The 24112-nt window shown below is 38.9% G+C and overlaps 1 protein-coding gene across 4 annotated transcripts in view; it reads right to left on the bottom strand.

Annotated features, from left to right (window-relative positions):
* Positions 1-24112, bottom strand: part of CAGE1 (cancer antigen 1) — a 66492-nt gene that overhangs the window by 38153 nt on the left and 4227 nt on the right. For 3 of the 4 annotated variants that reach the window (XM_045584239.1, XM_045584241.1, XM_036444043.2), the window contains 6 exons: positions 20332-20852; positions 12606-13664; positions 10292-10429; positions 7942-8052; positions 2749-2829; positions 2418-2522 (listed from right to left, as the gene is read on the bottom strand). In XM_045584239.1, coding sequence (XP_045440195.1) covers positions 2418-2522; positions 2749-2829; positions 7942-8052; positions 10292-10429; positions 12606-13664; positions 20332-20852 — 2015 coding nt within the window. The remainder of the gene's footprint in view (positions 1-2417; positions 2523-2748; positions 2830-7941; positions 8053-10291; positions 10430-12605; positions 13665-20331; positions 20853-24112) is intronic. The other variant, XM_045584240.1, reaches the window with a different exon arrangement.

Raw genomic sequence — 24112 nt, forward strand, 5'->3', positions numbered from 1 at the left:
TATGTGATCAGTGCTGGGGCCCCTCAACAGGTGAGGGGATCCCAAGGCAAGAGCTGGGTGTGGAGGCCACAGGGGCATAGGCTACCAAGGAGACAGAACTGAACCTCCCATCACCCTGCTTGGCCCCGGAGGTTAGCTAGAAACGGGTAAGCTTCCTCAGGGAAGGAACAACGTAAGACAGGCACAGTCGAAGAGGGGCCATCAGGAAAGAACTTGGGGGTCAACAGAGGTGGAGCACAGACCCTCCCCCCCCCAACTTTCTGAACCCTCACCTCTGCTGAGGGAAGTCTCCTACCCTCATGGCTGCTTAACTTCCTATGCCCAGCTCAAATTGGGACCCGGGTAACAGACAGAGACTTGGCCAACAGCAGTTTCCTCTCACTACAACAAGAACTTGTTTGAGTTGTCTTGTACCCATGATGTGGGGAAGTGGGTTTTTTATATTTAAATCCAAGTTACCACCAGGAATGCTCAGGGCCTACTCAAGAAGGCAAATAATCCTTTCCACTAATATTTACAGGCTAAATAAGATTGTTGTTAGAGTAATAAATTTGACAGTAAAATAGTAGACAAGTTTTCAGGCTAATTTAAATTGGCTAGTTGAAATAAGCAAATACCCTAGAAAAATTAATTGTACTGGACAAAAAGCTATTCCTAAAGTGTTAACTAAAATTTTTATTGGTAGTTCATCTCATGATAAAATTGAACAACATGTAATGAACCTAAAGCAGTCATATTATAGTGCAAAAAATTAAAATTTAAAAGCTATCAAAACTACATTAAAATTTTTCAAAAGCCTCCTAATATTTAAATTAAAAAAGGGAGTTAAGTAGAATATCATGTAAGGAAAAATATCCTGTAAGTAAATTACATCTAGAAAATTTGTACTTTAGAAAATTAATTGTAATGCTAAGAGCAAGACACCCATGAAAAACACACATGGTGTCAAAACAAGTCAGAGGAAAATCATTTGGGCCAAAAATGTAAAAGGGTCCCAAGTCAAATTTATAGAAAATATTCCTTTATTAACTTTTGGTCGAGAATACATTTGTATATTTTCAGAAAACAACTCTGAGACCATGTGGATTCCGGCAATAGAGAGGAATTGACAGGACTACTCCAACCATGAAGACAGAAGAGAAGCAGTCCAGAGATGGAAGACGCTGACGATGCCTTGCCACAATAGCAGTCAGCAGCTGTGCGTCACTGCAGGTTGCCCAGAACCAAACCAGAGAGGGTCGGACCTGCAGTACCACCATTTGTCCACCATCCAGAAATGAAATACCATTGCTAACATATACACATAAGGAACTGTTTGACATTGAAATTGGGTCTCAAAAGAACTGTTGGCCCAGAAAAAAACTCACTACAGACTGATTCATTTGTCTTTCAGCATAACCATTATGGCTTGTCTCATTTTGCTTCTTATAAGTATATTTCCAGTAGGATATGATCTGGGGGAAATGATGAACAACATAGATTGATGAACAAGAACAGACCCACAGACAAGGAGGCATGGATCAGACTGTTGGACCTCAGGGGGAGAGTGGGGATAAAAGGGAGAGATCAACCAAAGGGCTTGTGTGCATACATATGAGCTTAACCTGTGGTCAAGGACAACAGGGGGGTGGGGGCATGAGTGGAAAGGAATGGGGGATGGGAATGGGGAGATGAGGACAAATATGTGATATCTTAATCAATAAATAAAATTTAAAAATAAAATAAATTGTTGATGAACCACTTTTTCATTATAGTGGGATACAATTGGATTGTAACTTTATAACTATCTAGCTACCAAGATCATATTTTCATTTTTTTCTAACATATTTTCCTGTTTTATCTGCCTTTATTTTTTCCAACTTTATTGAGACATAATTGACACATAACATTGTGTAAGTTTAAGATATATAATTTGTTTTGATACACTTATATACTGCAAAATGATTAACACCATTCATTAGCTAACACCTCCATTAAGTTACATAATTACCATTTCTTTTCAGTGATGTCTTTATCTTTAAATGCCATCTAAAGTAAACTATGAGTGCTGTTTCCCTAAGCACCCCTTAATCATGATTGTTGTAAATGGCTATTGGTATAAGGATGGTGGTAGCAGATGCAACAATATAAGTAAGTTTCATTCACTATGAAAAATTGCACATATCTTTTGATTTTACATGTTGAAATAAATTAATCTGATTAGTCTTAACAGAAATCTGATGGGATATTATGTAAAATTTCAAAACCTAAAAATTCAAATTCAATTCTATACTTTGTGGGTAAATAATACTGCCACAATGCAACTGTGTAGCCATTTTAATAAGCAATTTTTTTGTAAGCTGACAATTTATAAAACTTGTTAATATAATGTTATTATGTTTAAAAATGATAGCAAAACAACAAAAAGTTTTTCTTACCAAGATATTAAGCTCTTCATTTAGACTGTGGTATTTATCCAGTTTGGCTCCCATTAAGGTAGGATCTCTGACATTCTTGGTTTCATTTGAATCAAAGTCTGTAACCTGAGATTAAATATTTGTGCTCACTTCCAATACTTTCACACTCCTTTGAGCATTTGAAAATAAATACTTTATTAGGGAAACAAAGAGATTTTTAGTGGCTAGAATAAAAAAAGCAAGTATAGAACTTAGAGCTAGAAGGACTTAAACAAATTTACCAAGAGAATATACATATGTGAAATTGTATTTTTATATGGTAAAGACAGTACATAGTAAATGTTAAACTCACGTTAATAACCTGATCTTGAAATGCTTTTTCATTAGCAATTAAGTCTCTAAAAGTTGCAATTCTTTCTTTATGTTTCTGTAGCTAAGAAAAAAAAGCATTTTATATTTCAGAGAATGAGAAGAAATGATTCTATAACATCCTATCTAATAAAAGAGTAATATGCAAATCAACCATCACTCCACTATACCTATAAGCCATGCCCACCAGCCAGTCAGGAGTGAGTATGCAAATTAACCCAACCAAGACGGCTGTGGCCCGGGAGGCTTGGGTTCCACACACTCTGGCCTGCCTTGGCTTACACGCAAGGCTACAAAGTTTCAATTATAGAAGATAAATAAATCCCAGATACCAGGACCTCCGCTTGGGTTGCTGGCCTGAAAACCACCACAGGCACCTCACCCAGGCCGCCTCAAGCCCCAAGGGAACCCCCACCCTCATCCAGAACACCCTTCAGGGCAAACCAGCTGGCCCTATCCGTGCACCAGTTCTCTAACCTATCTAGTAAAAGAGTAATATGCAGATTGACCATCACGCCAACACACAAGATGGCTACCCCCATGGGGTCAAAATGGCTGCTCCCATATAAACACAAGATGGCCACCACAAGATGTCCAGCAGAGGACATCCCGGGAGGCTTGGGTTCCACACACTCTGGCCTGCCTTGGCTTACACTCAAGGCTACAAAGTTTCAATTATAGAAGATAAATCCCAGATACCAGGACCTCCGCTTGGGTTGCTGGCCTGAAAACCACCACAGGCACCTCACCCAGGAAGGGACCAGGCCTGCAAGGGAGGGCAGTTATGAGCAATCAGGCCAGCAGGGGAGGGCAGTTGGGAGGGACCAGGCCTGCAAGGGAGGGCAGTTGGGGGTGATCAAGCCTGCAGGGGAAAGCAATTAGAGATGACCAGGCCAGCAGAAGAGGGAAGTTAGGCATCAATCAGACTGGCAGGGGAGTGGTTGGGGATGATCAGGATGGCAGGCAGAAGCAGTTAGGGGCAATCAGAAAGGCAGGCATGTGAGCAGTTGGGAGCCAGCAGTCCTGGATTGTGAGAGGGATCCCAGATTGGAGAGAGTGCAGGTTGGGCTGAAGGACACACACATCCCCCGTGCATGAATGTCATGCACTGGGCCTCTAGTCTATATATATAAAAGGCTAAGCAACCAGCTGACTGGCCAACTGGCAGACTGGCTGGTAGGCATGATGCTCACTGACCACCAGGGAGCAGATGCTCAACACAGGACATGCCAAATGACAGCAACTTTGTAGAGTACCATCTCCCACTCTGGCATCCCTCAAGGGATGTTGGAGAGCTGGTTTTGGCCTGATTCCCACAAACCAGGCCAAGGGACTCCACCTGCTGGAGAGACCCCGCTCACTCCACAGATGCCCTTTGAGCTGAGGCACTGCCCCAGGTGCAGCTGGCCGGGGAGGGACCATGAGAGGTTGGCTCCAGGGTGTGTCCCACCTGTCTTGCCCTGTCCCACTCCCTCCACCCCCCCGGCCATCTTCTAATTAATTTCCTTTCAATGTGCACAAATCTGTGCACTGGGCCTCTAGTCCTATATAATAAAATCCTAATATGCAAATCGACCAAATGATGGAATGAACAGCAGAACAACCGGACACTATGATGTGCACTGAGCACCAGGGGGCAGACATTCAATGCAGGAGCTGTCCCTTGGTGGTCAGTGCGCTCCTACAGGGACAATGCTGTTCAGCCAGAAGCCAGGCTTACGACTGGCAATCGCAGCGGCGGTGGGGGGGCCTCTCCTGCCTCCATTATAGTGCTAAGGAGCAGCAAGCTGAGTGATAAGGTGCAGCAAGCAGGCAGACTGCAAGAGGGCACAGGCCAGGCTGAGGGACGCCCCTCCTCCAGTGCACAAATTTTGTGCCCCAGGCCTCTAGTTTATAATAAAAACATAAAACCATGTACAGTCCAATTCCTAGTCTCAAAAAGAGACGCTGTTTTTACAGAAGGAAGTTCACATGCAGGCCTGAGACTGCTATCTTTAGAAAAGCCTGCTAGCCAAGCTGCCCCTGACTGTACCTAGGAACTTGGATTGTCGGAGGGTTTCCATCATTCTCTGATATGAATGGCTCATTGTGCCTAACAAAGAATGTGGTTTATGCTGAATAATTCTTTCCATCTGGAGGATCTGTAATTTTGGTATGTTCTAGGCAGAAGGTGCCTTTGGGAAGAACCTCCAGTAAAAACACTGAGCACTAGGTCTCAAATGAGCTTTCTTGGTAGACAACATTTTACATATGTTGTCACACCTCACTGCTGGAGGAATGAAGCACATCCTGTGAGACTTCATGGGGAGAGGACTCGTGAAAGCTTGCATTTGGTTTCCTCTGGACTTTGCCCTATGTGCCTTTGCCCTTTGCCAATTTTGCTCTGTAGCCTCTCGTTGTAATGAAAGCTGTGAGTATACTGTATGCTGAGGCCCTAGACGCCTAGTGAATCAACGAACCTAAAGATGGGTATGGATCTCCAGGGAACTTAGTCTAATATTCCATTATTTTTTCCAGTTAGGCTATTAAATTCTTCTTTATTTTTTATTTTTTAAAATACATTTTATTGATTTTTTAAAAAATATTTTTTATTAAATTATTATCTGTGTACATATTTTAACATTGCCCCCCCTCTTCTTTAAATTAAAAAAAAATGAGCCAATTCTTTTCTAGATGCAATTTATAATAATTTCTTTTTTAAAAAATATATATTATTGATTTTGTACAGAGAGGAAGGGAAAGAGATAGAGAGTTAGAAACATCTATAAGAGTCATCGATCAGCTGCCTCTTGTACACCCCCTACTGGGGATATGCCCACAACCAAGGTACATGCCCTTGAGCAGAATCGAACCCGGGACCCTTCAGTCCCCAAGCCGACGCTCTATCCATTGAGCCAAACCGGTCTCGGCTATAATAATTTCTTATTTGCTCTTTCGTTCCTTCAGTACAACAATAAATCTTAATATTCAAACTTCTCTAAATATCAGTGAAATAAAATGTGCTACACAGAATACTTTATTATGAACAATTTCCAATATTTAAAAAATATAGAGAAAATCTTTAACGAACCATCCAGTTTCAACTAATGGTCAATCTTGTATCATTAATGTTCCCAATCACTTCCTTCCTTCTCCATCCCCCTTCACTGAATCAAATCACAGACATATAATCTCACCTGCCAATATTTCAGGAATTACATAGAAATTTACCAAAAGAACATAAATATATGAAATTGTATTTTTGTATTATCCTGCTTCTACTCTCAGCTGGGCTTATTTTTAAAGGCTGGTGTGGCTCAGTGGTTGAGTGCCAACTTAGGAACCAGGAGGTCACAGTTTAATTCTTTTTTAAAAATATATTTTTTTATTGATTTTTTACAGAGAGGAAGGGAGAGGGATAGAGAGCTAGAAACGTGGATGAAAGAGAAACATTGACCAGCTGCTTCTTGCACACCCCCTACCAGGGATGTGCCCGCAACCAAGGTACATGCCCTTGATCGGAATCGAACCTGGGACCTTTCAGTCCGCAGACCGACACTCTACCACTGAGCCAAACCGGTTTCAGCCACAGTTTAATTCTTGATTAGGGCACATGCCCAGGTTTCCCGTTTGATCCCCAGTGGGGGGTGTGCAGGAGGCAGCTGATCAGTGATTCTCTCTCATCATTGGTGTTTCTATCTTACTCTCCCTCTTCCTTCCTCTTTAAAATCAATAAAAATATATTTAAAAAATAAGTGTAGGCTAGTGATTTCCGTGCATCTTTGCTTTTTTCTTGATTCTTTTCTCTACATGTTAGGTAGGAGTCCAGGAGATTGAGTCTCCAGAATACTTGCAACAAATTCTCTATCTGCTTCAGATCAGAGAAGTAATTTTCTAGTAGGACAGGACTAATTTTGTTATGATGACCCAATACCCAAGATTTGAATGTGTTTTTAATCCTTGAGCCACATAGATCTGCCACTTTTGTATTCCTCTCAGGTTAAAAACAGCATAAGTTAACATCTTATCACATTCTCTATTTAATTTACTCTCTTAATTTTATTTTTCTTTCTTTTTAAAAAATATATTTTATTGATTTTTCACAGAGAGGAAGAGAGAGGGACAGATACTTAGAAACATCGATGAGAGAGAAACATCGACTCAGCTGCCTCCTGCACACCCCACACTGGGAATGTGCCAGCAACCCATGTACATGCCCTTGACTGGAATTGAACCTGGGACCCTTCAGCTGACGCTCTATCCACTGAGCCAAACCTGTTTCGGCTTCATTTTATTTTTCACCGTTAGTAGCACTACATTAAGAAATTTCAGGAAACTCTCTTCCTTTACCCTTATCCCACTTGAGAAATAAAATTATTGGTTTCAGTTTACACATTATTTTGAGTGATAAAATTTTAAATCAGTATAGAAATTTCAAAATACACTATTTTCAGGACTCAATAATGCCATGTAAAAGAGAGGAAATAATCATACCATTTTTTTTGGCAGCTGAATGAGACTGTCTAGTACAGACTTATATTATAAAACAAGTCCAATGTCAAACAATATCTCTCTTTAGTAGGGGCCATAGTAAAGCTAATCTGGTCCACAAAAACATTCTTAAAACATATCCAAATTTTTAGGAATTCTTTTATATTTTATGCTACCTTTTACTTTGACTGTTGTTTTTTTCCCCCACTAAAAATGGTACAATTTTTATTATTTTTTAAAATCCTCACCCAAGGATATATTTTTATTGATTTGAGAGAGAGAGAGAGAGAGAGAGAGAGAGAGAGAGAGATGAGAGAGATGAGAGAGAAACATTGATCAATTGTCTCCTGCATATACCCAGACCTGGGATCAAATCCACAACTGAGATATATGCTGTGACCAAGAATCGAACTTGTAACCTTTTTGGTTTAGGGGACAATGTTCCAACAAACTGAGTCACCTGGCCATGGCTATTATTATTATTTAAATTTTTATTGATTTTAGAGAGAGGACGGAGGCGGGGGGGGGGGGAAAGGAGAGAGAGATAGGAAAAGAGAGAGATTTGTTGTTCCACTTATTTATACATTCATTGGTTGATCTGCAACTTTGAACCTGTAACTTTGTTGTGTATTGGGACAACACTCTAACCAATTAAACTACCCAGCCAGAGTGATACAATTTTTAGAATAAAGAACACATACAGTACCTCTTCATCCAAATTTTTCTTTTTAAGTTGAAAGTTCTTCAATTTTTGCAGCATTGTATCACTAACTTTCTCACTCTCTTTGAAATGTTCTGCATCTGGATTGCTGATATCCTAAAGACAACAGTTTGGGAAGCTAGATTAATATTTTTTTTCAGTAAAGATAAAAGAAGGAAGGAAAAAAACACAAATGAAACACATCTCCTTCCCCAAATAAGTGACCAAATCAAAGGAGGTAAAATAATATTGAACTCGATTTTTTAAACTCAATTCCTTAATTACTCATAATAAGATATTCAATAAAGGGTTAGTGTAGAAAGAGTTCATATAGATTTACACTCATATATAGATTGTTATTGGGACAGATTTATATATTCATTGGGATATTAATACTCATTTATAAAATTATACATGCTCATGCATTTATACATATAGCCCCTCTTAGCATAGTGAGTTTATAAACCCAAATTTTAAACAAATTATTGTAACTAAAACCAAAATAATCAGACATCCTCAACAATACTGAACCTCTCCATATTTCCAGGGTACCCAGGATGAAGGCAGTTATACCAAAATAACCTAAGGATCACAAGTGTATGCCTTATGTTCTGCCTGAGTTCTGTCACTTTATCATATGTGAGACTTTAGTCAAGAAACTCAACTGTTCTAAACCTTTCTTTGCTTTTTAAAAAAGCCTGATAATACAGAGAATGGTGTAAGAGATAAGCCATGAAAAACAGAACAGTAAATTTAAATGGTCCCAAGGACAGATTGGGAAGTCAGCAAATATTTGTTGAGTGCCTATTAGGAACTTAACCTGTATTAGGTACAGGACATATAGCATACCAAGTCTCTAATCTTGAAGGCCTATATTCTAGTGGGGTGGGAGATTCAGAATAAGCAAATAACATTTGTTTGGCTCACTAAAAAGATCTATACTTCATTATTGAGAGGTCTGGTAGAAAAGAAGCAACTAGCAAATTAAGACTGAGAAAGAACAGCAGCCACCAGTGAGAAGGGAGAAAACTAAGCAAATATAGTGAGTAAGCAAATGTTTGAAGGGCAAGGTGGGGAGAAAAGGTTTACAGCTAAGGAGAGTCTGTGCCACAATCAAATTCCAATATTTAAAAACAAAACTTTAGGTAGATATAGTGTGTGGGCCACCACTTTGTGATCTCTGGATAAAATGCTTAGCTCGGTATCTAGTATTAAATAAATGCTAGTGTTTAACAAATTTAGCTAAAACAAAGTAGAAATAAGGCTTGTGTTGGATCAGAAATATCACAAACCTATGTCACCAAACTTTGGCTCAGATGTATGCACTAAGATAAAAGAAACTATAATAATAAAAGCATAATATGCTAATTAGACTGGACAGTCTAGCAACCTTCCAGATGTTATTCCAGACATCCTTCAGGATGAAGCCGTGACGGCAGGGGCCAAGGGAGAGGCGGTTAGGGATGATTAGGCAGGCAGGCAGGAAGAGTGGTTAGGGACAATCAGGCAGGCAGGCAAGGGGTTAGGGGTAATGAGGCAGGCAGGAGAGTGGATATGGGTGATGAGGCAGGTGAGCAGTTAGGAGCCAGTGGTCCCAGACTGTGATCCCGATATCCCTCCAAGGGGTCCTGGATTGTGAGAAGGTACAAGCCGAGCTAAGGGACTCCCTCCACGCGCGCCCCCCCCCATTCACAAATTTCGTGCACCAGGCCCCTAGTACATAATAATAGAAGGAAAGTGGAAGAAAGAGAGCTAATTTGAGAAACTATCAAGTGTCATGTCCTTTAATATATTCTCTCATTAAATGTAGTGCTTGTAAGCTCCCAGGGCAGCAGCATGTATAATTTCCTCTATTTCCCATGAGGAAACTAAGGCTGAGAAAGGTGAAGTTACTTGGCCAAGACACACAGCCAGCAAGTGGTAAAGCCAGAATTCAAACTCACATTACATTAACTTCATTTTTCATTCTACTAATGGACACAGTTCCACACTGCCCGCCCCCTGCCCCAAAACTATAGTTTTAGGCTGGGTAAACAGCTAATTAATGTGAACAATCACTAATCTCTAGGAGCAGGCTGACCCAGAGCATAAGACTACTGTTTTGAAAGAGCTTTCCTGAAACATGAGATGTTCTAATGTTACTATACTATAGGCTTGTGGGAATTAGATGTTGACAAAAGATAAACAGAAAGAAGCAGTAGGAGGAAGGAAAGGCTGATTGGCTGATTGAGGGTCTCTATTCTGTCTTCCATTATTTTCTTTCATAACTTATTTCTGTCATTTCACATTACCTTTTTTTGTCTAACCTCGGTATTTTCCTTCCCACCCAATAAAAAATATGTATTAAAAAAATTACCTGGCATGCAAGAAGTCTTGCCATTAGAGCCAGAAGATAGTGAATTTTGAAAGCCAGTTGAGAAGTTGTTTTCACATCAGGGAGATTTGGGCTCTCTTCTTCACAAGGTGAGCAATTAGAATGTATTACCTTCACATCCTACATGCACACAATTCACATTTGTCACAATAAAGACAAAGAATCTGGGTTACTTTAAAAGTAAAATGCTGAATAAAATACCACTCCTAAAACCTCTGAATGTGGTTTTCAAACTTTTTAAATTTTATTTTCAAGACCCCTTAAATAGTCTTCAAAATGATTAAGGACCCCAAAAACATTTTGCTTATGTAGGTTATATCTATCAAGATTTATCAAATTAGAAATTAAAGGTGAGAACATTTAAAAATTTTAAATAACAATAAATCTATTATGCTAATATAAATAGCATTTTTTTAAAAAAAAATTACCACATTTACCAAAACAAAAATTAGTGAAAAGATTGGGTCTGTTACAATTTTTTGCAAATACTTTTAATGCTGGCTTAATGGAAGACAGCTGGATTCTTGTATTTGCTTCACATTTGTGTCAGCCATGGAAACAATTACATCACATGTCATTTAGTTTCTGGAAATCTTAACTGTATATTTGTGAAGGAATGAGAGTGAACAAGGCAATAACAACTTTTTTAATATTAATATGAAAATATTTTTGAACACACAGATACACCAAGACCTAGAGTTTTACACCTTGAGAAAATGGACCTAGAGTTAATAAAAAGCAAAACTAAAGGGAGAGTAAGAATTATTTGGGGATATAAAAGAAATTGATCAGTTAAGATAAAACAAAAAAATTAACTGTTTTTAAAAAGAAAGCTCAAGGGAAAAAAATCATGCTGTGATAAACTTCTGTATAATTACAAAATTGTAAAATTTGTCATGATTTGATTAGCAGCTAAACTTAAGGTCATCTTGGCTTAAGTTAGTGGTTCTCAAAGTGTGATCCCTGGACCAGCAGCATCAGTGAGACCTAAGATCTCATTATAAATGCACATTCTCAGGCCTATCACACACCCACTGAATTAGAAACTCTGGGTGGGCCCCAACAATCTGCATTTTCACTGCTAATGTTGATAAATGCTGAAGTTTGAGAACCACTGGCTTAGATGATCCTTACTTCTTTCTGGAGAAAAAAAATCATAGAGAAAACGTTTTAAACAGAGAAAATGTCTTCCTAAGAATCATTAAAAATATAGAATTATTTTCTTGCAAACACTATGTAATGTCCACTCAGGACATCTCCAAAGTAACATATCAGCTCAGTTCAAGTTATTTTAACAAATATAAACTTAAACATGTCTCTCGTTGAAATTAGCCTTCTTTCTAAGTAGTCAGAGTTAATAAGATCGTATTATAAATATTTTAAGGTAGGCCTACAAAATTGAAATAGGTGTGCTCTGTCTTGTGAAATTATCACTTCCAGGACATGCTTCCAGGTTCTCGACTGTCAAAAAGTCCATTTGAATTGCAAAGAATACCAAATTACAGCCTCTCCAAAAGTATTGATGTGAGGCTCCCATGCTGTTTTTAACTGACATTAACTGAACTTATCGTGGTGATCATTTTGCAATGTATACAAATATTGAATCATTATGTTGTACACCTGAACTAATGTTATGTATCAATTATATCTCACTAAAATGTTCATAATTCTACAAAATTAATGTGATAAAATATAGGTTTATTTTACCATGTAAACTAAATATGCAATTATATTATTTACTTTTATTGTTGAATAGGCAGACATGGTATGAAAAGATTGAGATCCCCATTAGAAAAATCCTTTCTCAAAGATTCTTCAGAATATAATATAAATAACATATTTTTAAAAAGTTACCACATTTACCAAAATCCTTTGGTAAATGTGGTAACTTTTTAAAAATATGTTATTAAAATAAATATAAAAATAAAATAAATAAATACCACATTTACCAAAATCCTTTGGTAAATGTGGTAACTTTTTAAAAATATGTTATTAAAATAAATATAAAAATAAAATAAATAAATACCACATTTACCAAAGGATTTTGGTAAATGTGGTATTTATTTATTTTATTTTTATATTTATTTTAATTTTCATATTTACCAAAATAATAACAAGAGGCCAGAAATGGCGGCTCTTTAATGAAAGTACCCAAGAACCAAGGAAACTTTTCCAAATCTGGTACATTTTCCATTCTGTCTTTTTTTGGTTAGTAATTCTGCCAAAAAACATGCATCACTAGACTATCACAAACTCCTGAAATTCTGCCTTAGAACTTTTGATTTTGTGACAATACCTTTGTGATATCTGACTTCATTACTGTCTCCAAGTGCTCCTTTAACTGAGCTACCTCAAATTTAGGGACACAATTTTGCTCCTCACTCCTCGCAACCTGCTGCTGTAGTTTTGCATTTTCATTTTTTACTTCGTTGATTTGCTGCTGAAGTTTTGTGTTCTTAGCCCTTTCACTTTCAGATATGAGTTGCACATTTTTAAATTGAGCTACCACTTTCTCAAGTCTACATTTCAGTTTCTGTCTTTCTTCCAAGTGTTCCTTTTCATGGTTCTGAAATTCTTCCTGTAAAGACAGGAACTCTTGTTCTCGGGTCTCTTTTTCCCTTTTCAATAAGTCCAAAGCAGAAGAGGAGGCATTTTCCAATTCTCCTTTGAGTTGCTGCAGCCTCTCCACCTCTTCTTCTTTCTCACTTAAGGCTTTGCTCACCTCTGTGTACTGACTAACAATTTTGTTTTTTTCTTGCTTTTCAGTTATATACCTCTCCTGTAGATGAACATAATTTCCCTTGATCCTCTTAAGCTCTACCTGTAAGCTTTCCTTTTCTTTCTTAGATTCCTGAAGATGTTTTTGGGTGTTAATTAAAACGTCATGTAAATTCTGCAAAGTCTTGTCAGTTTCATTCTTCTCTAGCCTTACTCTGTATTTGTCTTCAATTAATGCTTCAATATTCTCCTTTAGCTTATCTATGATGCCAACGAACACTTGCTGCTTGTCAGTCTTTGCCTGTAGTTCTTCAACCTTCTTCTCTAAATACATGTTAATATACTGCAAGTTTTGGATCAGAGTTTGCTGTTTTTTGTTAGTATGCTTTAATTTCTGTAAGGCTTCATTTAAAGCCATATCTTCTTCTAGAGTTTGTAAGCATTCCAAGTCTTGCTCTGTGTCATGTGTTTTGCCATCCTCCCAAGATGCTCCACAACTCCAAGACATGGCAGCAGGAGAATGACTTGACACAATCTCTGGACTTTCCATGTCCTCCACTGTGACTTCCCTTTGGTGACTGACTGACATCTTAGAAATCTCCCCAGGATACTGTATCTCGTTTGAAGAAACTGAAACCTGTAAATTAAAGTAAATAAGTGTGAAAGTGTAGGATAACTTTGAATTTTGAAGTCAGAGCTGACCTTGAATTATAGATCCCTAGTCTGGTTCCCTCAGCTGTAAAATAACAACTATAACATATACTTCTTCTAATGATACCTACTTAACAAAAATACGTAAGTATTAATTGCTAAGTGTATGTATAGCACCCAATAGCACAGCAGAGCACAAACAATAGGTATATAATAAATTTTTTTTATCACATTTACTTTTTAAAAAGAAAAATTAAACTTTAACACTCTCACCATTCTCTCTGATGTAAACTTTTCTAGATACATATTACATACTTTCCTTGACCTCACATGAATTAAAACAGATTTATCAATTACCTATAGTCTGTGAGGCCTCTTTTAAATACTTTAAAAATTATTCATTAATCATTGCCTCATTAGGCTATATGACTTTTGTGAACCTTAGAATGCCAGCTGAACATCTTGTGATTGATTCTTTCCCACAATACAGGTTTTTTGGTTTTGTTTTTTTTTTGGGGGGGGGTGTGTGTTTAAAAAGAACAGTAAGTTGTAGTAAATCAACACTGAAATGAATATGACATAAATACCCAGGAAAAGATATCTGTAAAAGTGGGATCCATGCTTTCTAGAATTTAGATTCGGTTCTCTGTATTTTTATTTTAGTTTTGGAGAGAAAGGAAGGGAGGGAGAGAGAGAAAGAAAGAGAGAGACAGGCATGTGAGAGTGAGACATTGATCTGCTATCTCCTGCAATGCCCCCTACCAGGGATCAAGCCTGCAAACTTTTGGTGCACGGGCTGACATCCAACCAACTGAGCCACACTGGCCAGGTGGACCTCTGTATTTTAATGTTTCTTCATTGCTCTGGGATAAAGACAACTATCCTTACTGAAGTCTACAAGGTTCTAATATCTGATCTTGATATCTGACCCATGCTGCCTCTCCATTCTCATCTATTATATCCCTCTTATTCCCCCCAACCCTGTTCTTCCTTCAGGACCTAATAGGAATAATGCTCCCTGCAGCCACTGTTTTTTTTTTTTATCACATATTAATTCTGCATGAAATGCTTTCCCACACCTGATTACCTAATTAATTCCTACTCATCTTTCGAAGCTCAGCTCAATTCCCATTACATAAGGGAAGCCTTCTCCAAACTCCCTGCAAATAAGAGTAAGATGATAGTCATCTTACTCTTATTTGCAGGACCAATCATTGCTTCAAGTCTACATGTACTTTTATGTAATGTTACATACATTTTATATATGCTTTATATGTAACTTTTACTCATGATACCATAGCTGAAAATTCTTATTTTGTGTGTGATTATTTGATTAATGTCTATCTCCTCTACTAGGATGTTATTAGATGCCTGAAAGTATTTATTGACTGAATGAGTAAATGCCTAATGCAATGGAAATAGGAAGGAACCATCTTGGGAAGTCCTAATTAAACAGATTTTTAAAATGTTATTTTCCAGAAACAAATATGGGAAAATAAAGTCCTCATTTAAATGCTGTTTTTGGCCCTATCTGGTTTGGCTCAGTGGATAGAGCATTGGCCTGCGGATGAAGGGTCCCAGGTTTGATTCCAGTTAAGGGCACATACAAGGTTGTGGGCTTGATCCCCAGCAGGGGGTGTGCAGGAAGATGTTTCTAATGTTTTTTTTTCTCTCTCTCCCTCTCCCTTCCTCTCTGAGATCAAGGAAAATATATTTTAAAAAAATAAATGCTGCTTCTGAATAAACAAATAAAAAAAACTGGCCATACTTGCATATTAAACATAATACTCATAGCTTTTCTTAGCAAATTCACAATGAAAAGAATAATGTTATCCTTTTATTATATCTACTTGCCCACAAAAATTCTTTTTTGTTTGTTTGTTCAGAGCATTTAGAATTTATACTATTAGCATCTTCATTGCTCTTAGGATACTACATGCATGGTCAAGATTAATACATCAAAAGATAAGTTAATGTTTTCACTTTTGTAAAAAAAATAATAATTTTTGCTTCTCCATAGAAATCTCAATTGATAGAAAAATTTTAAGCTTTCCTTGTCAAATAATTTAATATTGCTTGATCTTTAAAACTTTTTTTTTTTTGGCTAGAACTGAGTTCTAGCCAATTTAATTCACCAAATATGAAAGCTTATTATAGTTAAGGCACCATATAGATGGTAAGATGCATAAAAGAAGTAGAACAGAGCCTTGATCCTCAAAGAAACTATCATTTGATAGAGCTAAGTTCCAATTATGGACTTGATTTTATTTAAAAATTTGCTTCAAACTTGTTCAAGATCTAGGAAGGCATTTTGCCCAAAAAAGCAATGTCCTTTATGCTGATTATCACTTGGAAAAGCCTCAGATAATATACTTTAAAAAACAACAACAGTCCTGGCTGGTGTGGCTCTGGATAGAGCGTCGGCCTGCAGACTGACGGGTCCCAGGTTCAATTCTGGTCAAGGGCATATACACTGGTGTGGGAACATCCCCAGGGGGTGGTGGTGGTGGTGCAGAAGGCAGCTGATCGATGTTTCTCTCTCATAGATGTTTCTAACTCTCTATCCCTCTCCCTTCCTCTCTATAAAAAAGTCAATAAAATATATTTAAAAAATAAATAAATAAAATAAAAAGCAACAACACATCTTTAATACTCTACAACACATGTGTCAAACACAAGGCCCGCGGGCCAAATCCATCCCGCCAGGCCTTGCAATGTGGCCCGCACCGCGCTGTCATCACTGCACTCCACTGCGTTTCCATCACAATGACAGTTTATGACTGTTCAGTAAACCATTCGGCCCGCGATTTAGGCTGGATTTTAGATTTTGGCCCCTTCTCTGATTGAGTTCGACACCCCTACTCTACAAGCTGTACTGACCATCAAAAATCTTACCTCCTGAGACTCCTTTCAAAATGGTGGCATAGGTAAACATGATGCTCACATCCTCCCACAACTACATCAAAATAACAACTAAATTACAGAACAACTATCATTCAGAACACTCTTAAATCAAGCTGAATGGAAGTCTTACAACTATGAAATTAAAGAAGCCATATCGAGATTGGTAGGAAGGGCAGAGTTGTACAATGGGCTAGTCCCAAACCCATGTGTGATGGATAAAAATCAGGAGGAATACCTAGGTTATGAAAATTCTCCTGATGAGCAAGGGGTCCCAGTGCCACACTAGGCAATCCAAGCCCAGGGTTCTAGTCCAAGGAAGAGAAGTCCCCATAACCTCTGGATGTAAAACCACTGGAAATTGAGGCTGAGGGAGGCTGAGGCAGTTCCTTTGAAAGGGCCCACACACAGTTACTCGGACTCATTTCCTCTGAGTTCCAGCACAGAGACAGGAGCTTGAAAGGCACCAGAGACAATTGGGAGGAACTGAATTGTTTGGCATCTGGGCAAGATATGGAGGGGCAGCTTTCTCCCAGAGAGAATTACTGGCAGAAGTCATTGTTCCTTTGATGAGCCCCTTTGCCCCACAGAACCAGCAGACAGGTGCCATATCTGAGACTCCATCAACTTGGCTCATACTGTTTGGCCCAACCTGCTGATTCCCTGAGATCCTGCCCCACCCAACTTTTGGGCCCACCCAAGCTGTTTCCAGTGGCTTTATCATAGGAATGACCTGTCTTGGCTCATGCTTCAGATTTAAAACAAATCTCTCGAACAAGCAGCATCTGACCTCAGCAAGTCCCTTACCTTTAGCTAAATGGCCCCAGGCCGAGCACAAAAGTAGCCAGCCTTAATTCACAGTTTGGCCTCTCCTGGACATCTTCAAGCACAAGAAGCAACCATATGCAGATTGCTTTGTAGTTTTTACCTAGTGGACCCGGGCAGAACACAGATAGTGGCTGAATTTAGTGTGCACCTTCCAGACAGCCCCAGAGCCAGCACACCCAGTGGACAGCTTCAGACCACGTCGAAGAAACAGCACCCAACCACCTCCATAAGTGAAGCACTCAGGGGTAGACTTAGTGTGTCCCAGAGCCCCGCTGAAGTAAGTCATGCTCTATGTGGTGGGTCCCTGCAGTTGATCCTCCAAGGTGGATGGAGGTTGGTGGTCAGTGGTCATGGCCAATCCTTGCATCAGATTGTTCTGGGTCAATCCTTCCCTTTGATGTGCCAACAGCAATCAAAACTCAACTTAAAAAAAGGAGGGTGTACAGCTCATTTGGAGCAGAGTTGGGGAATACACCTCGAGTGCCTAGCTGGGGTGACTGGGGAGGCTATGCCACTTGACCTTACAGGAGATCTACTACATTAGGCCACTCTACCAAGCCTGGGAGACAGAGCAACTCTACCTAAAACAAACACAGGGATAAAAATCAGGAGGAATAACTGAGGAGACAAAGAAATATGGCCCAAATGAAACAACAGAATTAAACTCCAGAAAAAGAACTAAACAAAATGGAGATAAGCAATCTACTAGATGCAGAGTTCAAAACACTGGTTATAAGGATGTGTAAGGAACTTAAGAGAGGATCTCCACAACATAAAAAAGAACCAGTTAGAAATGAAGGCTACACTAACTGAGATATAGAATAACTTACAGGGAATCAAGAGTAAAATAGATGAAGCTGAGAATCAAATCAGCAACTTGGAATATAAAGAAGCAAAAAACACCCAATTAGAACAAAGAAAAAGAAGGAGGAGGAGGAGGAGGAGGAGGAGGAGGAGGAGGAGAGAAAGAAAGAAAGAAAGAAAGAAAGAAAGAAAGAAAGAAAGAAAGAAAGAAAGAAAGAAAGAGAAAGAAAGAAAGAAAGAAAGAAAGAAAGAAAGAAAGAAAGAAAGAAAGAAAGAAAGAAAGAAAGAAAGAAAAAAACAAACAAACCCATGAGGATAGTTTAAGGAACCTCTGGGACAACTTCAAGTGTACCAATATTCACATCATGGGGGTACCGGAAAGAAAAGAAAGAGAGCAAGAAATTCAAAACTTATTTGGAAAAATAATGACAGAAAACTTCCCTAACTTGGTGAAGGAAAGAGACATACAAGTCCAGGAAGTGTAGAGTCCCAAAGAAGAAGAACCAAAAAAGGCCCACACCAGGACATATTATAATTAAAATGCAAAAGGTTAAAGACAAACAGAGAATCTTAAAAGCAGCAAGAGAAAAGCAGTTAGTTACTTACAAGGGAGCTCCCATACGACTATCAGCTAATTTCTCAACAGAAATTTTGCAGGTCATAAGGGAGTAGAAAGAACATTTAAAGTAATGAAAAGCAAGGACCTACAACCAAGATTATTTACTCTGCAAAGCTATCCTATATAATAAAACTAATATGCAAATCAGCTGAACAGTGGAATGACCGACAGAATGACTGGTTGCTATGATGCACATTGCCCCAACCTGGGGCAGCTCTTGCATTGAGCGTCTGTCTCTCAAAAGGAAGGTGACTGGTGGCAGCGATTGGGTGGTGGGGCTGGCCAGTGGATAATGCCAGGCTGCTAGCCAAGGGGTGCCAGTGGGGATACTCCAATCACCCTGCCTGCTGGTCACCCCCAAGATGGCCCTGATCGCCAGCCAAGCCTAGGGACTCTACCCTATATATTGGGAACAGTCTCTTAGACTTAAAAATTAAAACCTGTCAAGGCTACTCTAACACTGAAAAAATAGATGATGCAGCAATGACATGCATGGACCACTGACCATGACCATTTTGTGGTCAGCCCTGATTCTGACACTTATAACTATGTCGACAAAGCCAATTACTTAACTTCTCTCTGCTTCAGTTTTTTCACCCATAAGATAGGGAAAATGGTACTACTGCCTCAGAAGGATCACGTTATGTACTACTTTTTATAATCAGGGCAAAAAAAGTAGCTTTCCATACAACAGCAACATGCCTTTCACCTGTATGAAAAGTATGGTCACTAGTGCATTCAGTCCCAGATTGCAAGAGGAATGTCCGACTGCCGCTTTAGGCCCAACATCCCCCAAGGGATCCGGGATTGCAAGAGGATACAGGCCAGGCTGAGGGACGCACTCCCCTCCCCCCCACCCCCGCCCCCAGTACACTGGGCCTCTAGTCTATATATATAAAAGTCTAATATGCGAAGTGTCTCCTTGGGACTTTGACCAACTGGGAGTTTGATTGCTTGCTATGATGTGCACTGATCACCAGGGGATGGTGTAGAACGAAGAAAGTCCCTAGCCAGCAGGTGCTAGGGACTGCACCCATGCACAAATTTTGTGTACTGGGCCTCTAGTCATTTATAATAGAAGATAAAGGGTTCACAGACAAGATAAAGCTGAAGAAGTTCATTACCATCAAACCAGTATTATATGAAATAGGCTCTTATTTAAGAAGAAAAAGAACAAAAGATTAAAAAAATATGAACAATAAAATGACAATAAAAAATAGTCATGGAGGTGCAAAGTACAGCATAGGGAATATACTCAATAATATTCTAATAACTAGGAGTGGTGCTGGATAGGTATGGGATTTATTGGGATGATCATATATTAAGTTATATAATGTGTGGTCACTGGGGTGGAAAGAGAGAGAGAGGGGGGGGAGGGAGGAAGGAGGGAGTAAAGGGAGGGAAAGGAAGGAAGAAAGAAAGAAAGGGAGAGGAAGGAAGGAAGGAAGGGACGGAGGGAAGGAGAGAGGGAGGGAAAAAGGAAGGAAAAAAATAATCTTACCTTCTTTGTTTTATAATTAGCTCTCAAATCATGCAGGTTAAAGATATCCTCTTGATAAAATGGCTTTTCAACATCATTGTATAAATATTCCTTACACAAGAAATTTTCAGATTGACTGGAGTTGAGGGTAGATTCTTTGGTAACATTTTCAACCAGTGGCATTTCCATGAATTCCAGTCTCTCTTTACTGCAGTGGATTACAGATGGGCTTCTAGGAGGTTGCCAGACACATTCATGATCATGGTCTTCATTAGTGGAAGTATTAGTTTCTACTGGATTTTCTTCTTTAAATGAATCTTCCTTAATATTGTTGTCTTTTGCATAGTTATATACGTGATTTTGCAATTCTGGCTTCTCTGTGTAAGGTAAGTTGCTTATCAGATTTTGAAATGTTAGCATTTTATCATTAAATGCTTTTGTCTGATGATATGTGAAAACGGTTTCACATTGTCTGAATGAAGAAATGCTGATGTCAATAGGCCGAGTTAGCGTATACTGTGAATAATTTCCACTGTTGACATCTCATTAGAAAGGTAAAAGAATACAATAATTAGCTGACCATAAATTTATGTGTTAAAAGTTATATTAACATTTATGAAATAAACAGAAAAAATATATCTTCAACTTTATTATTGTACATTTACTCTCTAAATGGTCATTTATACTTCTACCAGGACATAGAAATTTCTTCTCTACATCTCTCAACATGTCATACTAATATATATATGAAACTAGAGGCCTGTTGCAGTAATATTTCTGCAAGAATAGGGCTTCCTGTGGCCGTCTCTGCCAGCCTGCCTGCTTCCCTCCCTTTTCTACTGCCCTGCCTGCTTCCCTCTCTTCTCCACTGCCCCACTTGCTTCTCTGCAGCTTCTGTAGCACTTGGCTTCCTTCTATGCTGTTTTCAGTCTTTGCTCTGTGCCTGGATATGCAAATTATCCACCATATTTGTTGGGTTAATTTGCATACTCCTGATTAGCTGGTGGGCGTGGCTTGTGGGCATACCGGAGGTATAGTCAATTTGCATGTTTTTCTTTTATTAGTGTAGATGGCATTTTGTGGTCTTTTTAATACACATCTTTTTAGGTATTTAATGGTCTTGCAGGTTTCTTTTTCTGTGAACTGCCTCTTAGATACTGTTAGGAACTAAATTGTTTCCTCAAAATTCATATGTTGAAGGCTTAATCCCAGTACCTTAGAATGTCATATATTTAGGGATATAACCTTAAGGAGGTAATTAATGACAAAAGAGGTCATAGGGTTGGGGCTCTACTACAATATGACTGGTGTCCTTATAAAAGAGGAGATATTAGGGAAGCACAGGAGTAAAGGCCATGTGAGGACAAGATGGCAAACTGAGGCCTCAGGAAAAAACAATTCTGCAGGAACTTGATCTTGGACTTCCAGCCTCTAGAACTGTGAGAATATAAATTTGAATTGCTAAATCTTAACCGAGTCTGTGGTATTTCGTTATGGCAGCTCTACATATATATTGCCTGTGTTTCTTTTTGTTGTTGCTGTTTGTTTGTTTTTAATTGAGTTATGTGTGTCTTTTCTTATTGGAGTTCTTTATTTTGGATACTAATCCTCTGTCAATTGTAATGGATCTTACACTGTGGCTTGCTTTTTTCTTTGTTGATTATAATTTGGACACACACATTTTTAAAATGTTAATATAGTCAAATGTATTATGGTTTGTATTTCTTGTGTTACTCTCTGAGCCTCACTATTCTCATCTTTAAAATGAAGATAAAGGAGAACCCAAGATGGGGACATAGGTAAACACCTAAACTGCGGCCTTGCACAACAATTTCAAAACTACAACTAAAAGATAAAACTTCTATCACCAAGAGCCATGGGAAAGCTGGCTGAGTGGAAGTTCTACAACTAGATGGAAAGAGAAAAGAACATTCAGTGTACAAATGCTGAAAAGCTGAGGAACGGGGTAATGTGCGATATGGGCTGGCGGTGGGCATTGCTTTCTTCAACCCGAAGGGGAGACTCACAGGACCCAAACTCCTATGAGGAGAAGCTGGACTGTCTGCCATCGTGTCGAAAAGTGAGGGTGGCTTGCCTGCAGAGTTGCCCGGAGGAATAATTATTTGCTGTGCTGGGGCGTGAGACATGGGGACGTGATCGGAGGCACGGGATGGCTGGCTGCCAGCCATTGCTGTTTGCCTAGTGACGCCCTGAGACCCCATCCCACACAACTTACAAACTCACCCAAACTCCAATTGGTGTTCTTTGTATATGACTGGCCTTCACTATCTCCACTTAACCTAGCAAACTTGCTAACCTGTTCAGACTGCTCCATAATCTACAAATCCCAAGTAGGGAGGAGAGGACAGTAGTTCTCGCTGTAGCTCCTGCAGGGTGGCCTCAGACAGTAGCTGACCTGCACCCCATTGGCGATGCAGAAGCCAGTATATCTAGTGGTCAGTGTGAGATACCAGATTTCAATTCCTTACATCCATAAGTGACACATTCAACAGGAAGACTCAGTGAGCACCAAAGCCCCATTGAAACAACTCCAGCACCATAAGCATGTCTCCAGTGCAGCAGTTCTTCCATTATAAATACAGCGGTTCCCCACAGCCAATTGGCCTGGAGGACAATTCCTCCTAGTGTACCAACAGCAATCAAGGCTTAACTACACTAAGACTTTGCACTCAGCCCAAAAAGGGGTGTACCAAGACCATCCACCTCAGGTGATTGGGGAGGCTGAGCACTGGCCCCTATAAGTCACCTACCACACAAAGCTGCTCCATCAACACAGTTAGCAGTGAAAATGCAGAGACACAGAAACATGTCGTGAATTAAAGAAATGGAGGAAAGCAAACAACGGGATGACATAGAGTTCAAAACCACATTTATAAGGTTACTCAAGAATCTTCTGAAAACCGCTGAGAAACTTGATGAGACCCTTCAAGGACCTTAATAAAAATGCCAAAAAAAAAAAAAAATGGAAAAGGAATAGTCAGAAATTAAGCATACACTGTCTGAAATAAAGAATATACAGAAACTCAACTGTAGATGAACATACCCCAAGGATCAAACCAGAAAACTGAAATATGAGGAAACAAAAGACACCAACCATTAAAACAAAAAGAAAAAAAGGTCCAAAAATATGAAGATAATGTAAGAAGCCTCTGGGAAAACTTTAAGTTTACCAACATCCGAATTTTTGGGATGCCAGAAGAAGAGAGAGAGCAAAATATTGAAAACCTATTAGGAGAAATAATGACAGAAAACTTTCCCCACCTGGTGAAAGAAATAGACTTACAAGTTCAGGAAGCACACAGAATCCCAAACAAGAGAATCCAAAGAGGACAACACCAGGACACATCATAAAATGCCAAGAGCAAAAGACTGAGAGAGAATATTAAAAGCAGCAAGAGAAAAACAGTTACCTACAAGGGAGTACCCATAAGACTGCCAGCTGATTTCTCAACAGAAACTATGCAGGCCAGAGGGAGTGGCAAGAAATATTCAAAGTGATGAACAGCAAGAACCTACAACCAAGATTACTCTACCCAGCAAAGATATCATTCAGAACTGAAGGTCAGATAAAGAGCTTCACAGACAACAAAAAGCTAAAGGAGTTCATCACAACCAAACTAGGATTACATGAAATGCTGAAGGGTATTCTTTAAGAAGAGGAAGAAGAAAAAGGTAAAGATAAAAATTATGTACAACAAGAAGACATCAAATACATACCTACCAACAAGTGAATCTAAAAATCAAGTGAATAAAAAATTTGAAGAACAAATGGACTTGTGAA

Source organism: Pipistrellus kuhlii, unplaced genomic scaffold (assembly GCF_014108245.1).
Source record: "Pipistrellus kuhlii isolate mPipKuh1 unplaced genomic scaffold, mPipKuh1.p scaffold_m20_p_2, whole genome shotgun sequence".
Lineage (NCBI taxonomy): Eukaryota > Metazoa > Chordata > Mammalia > Chiroptera > Vespertilionidae > Pipistrellus > Pipistrellus kuhlii.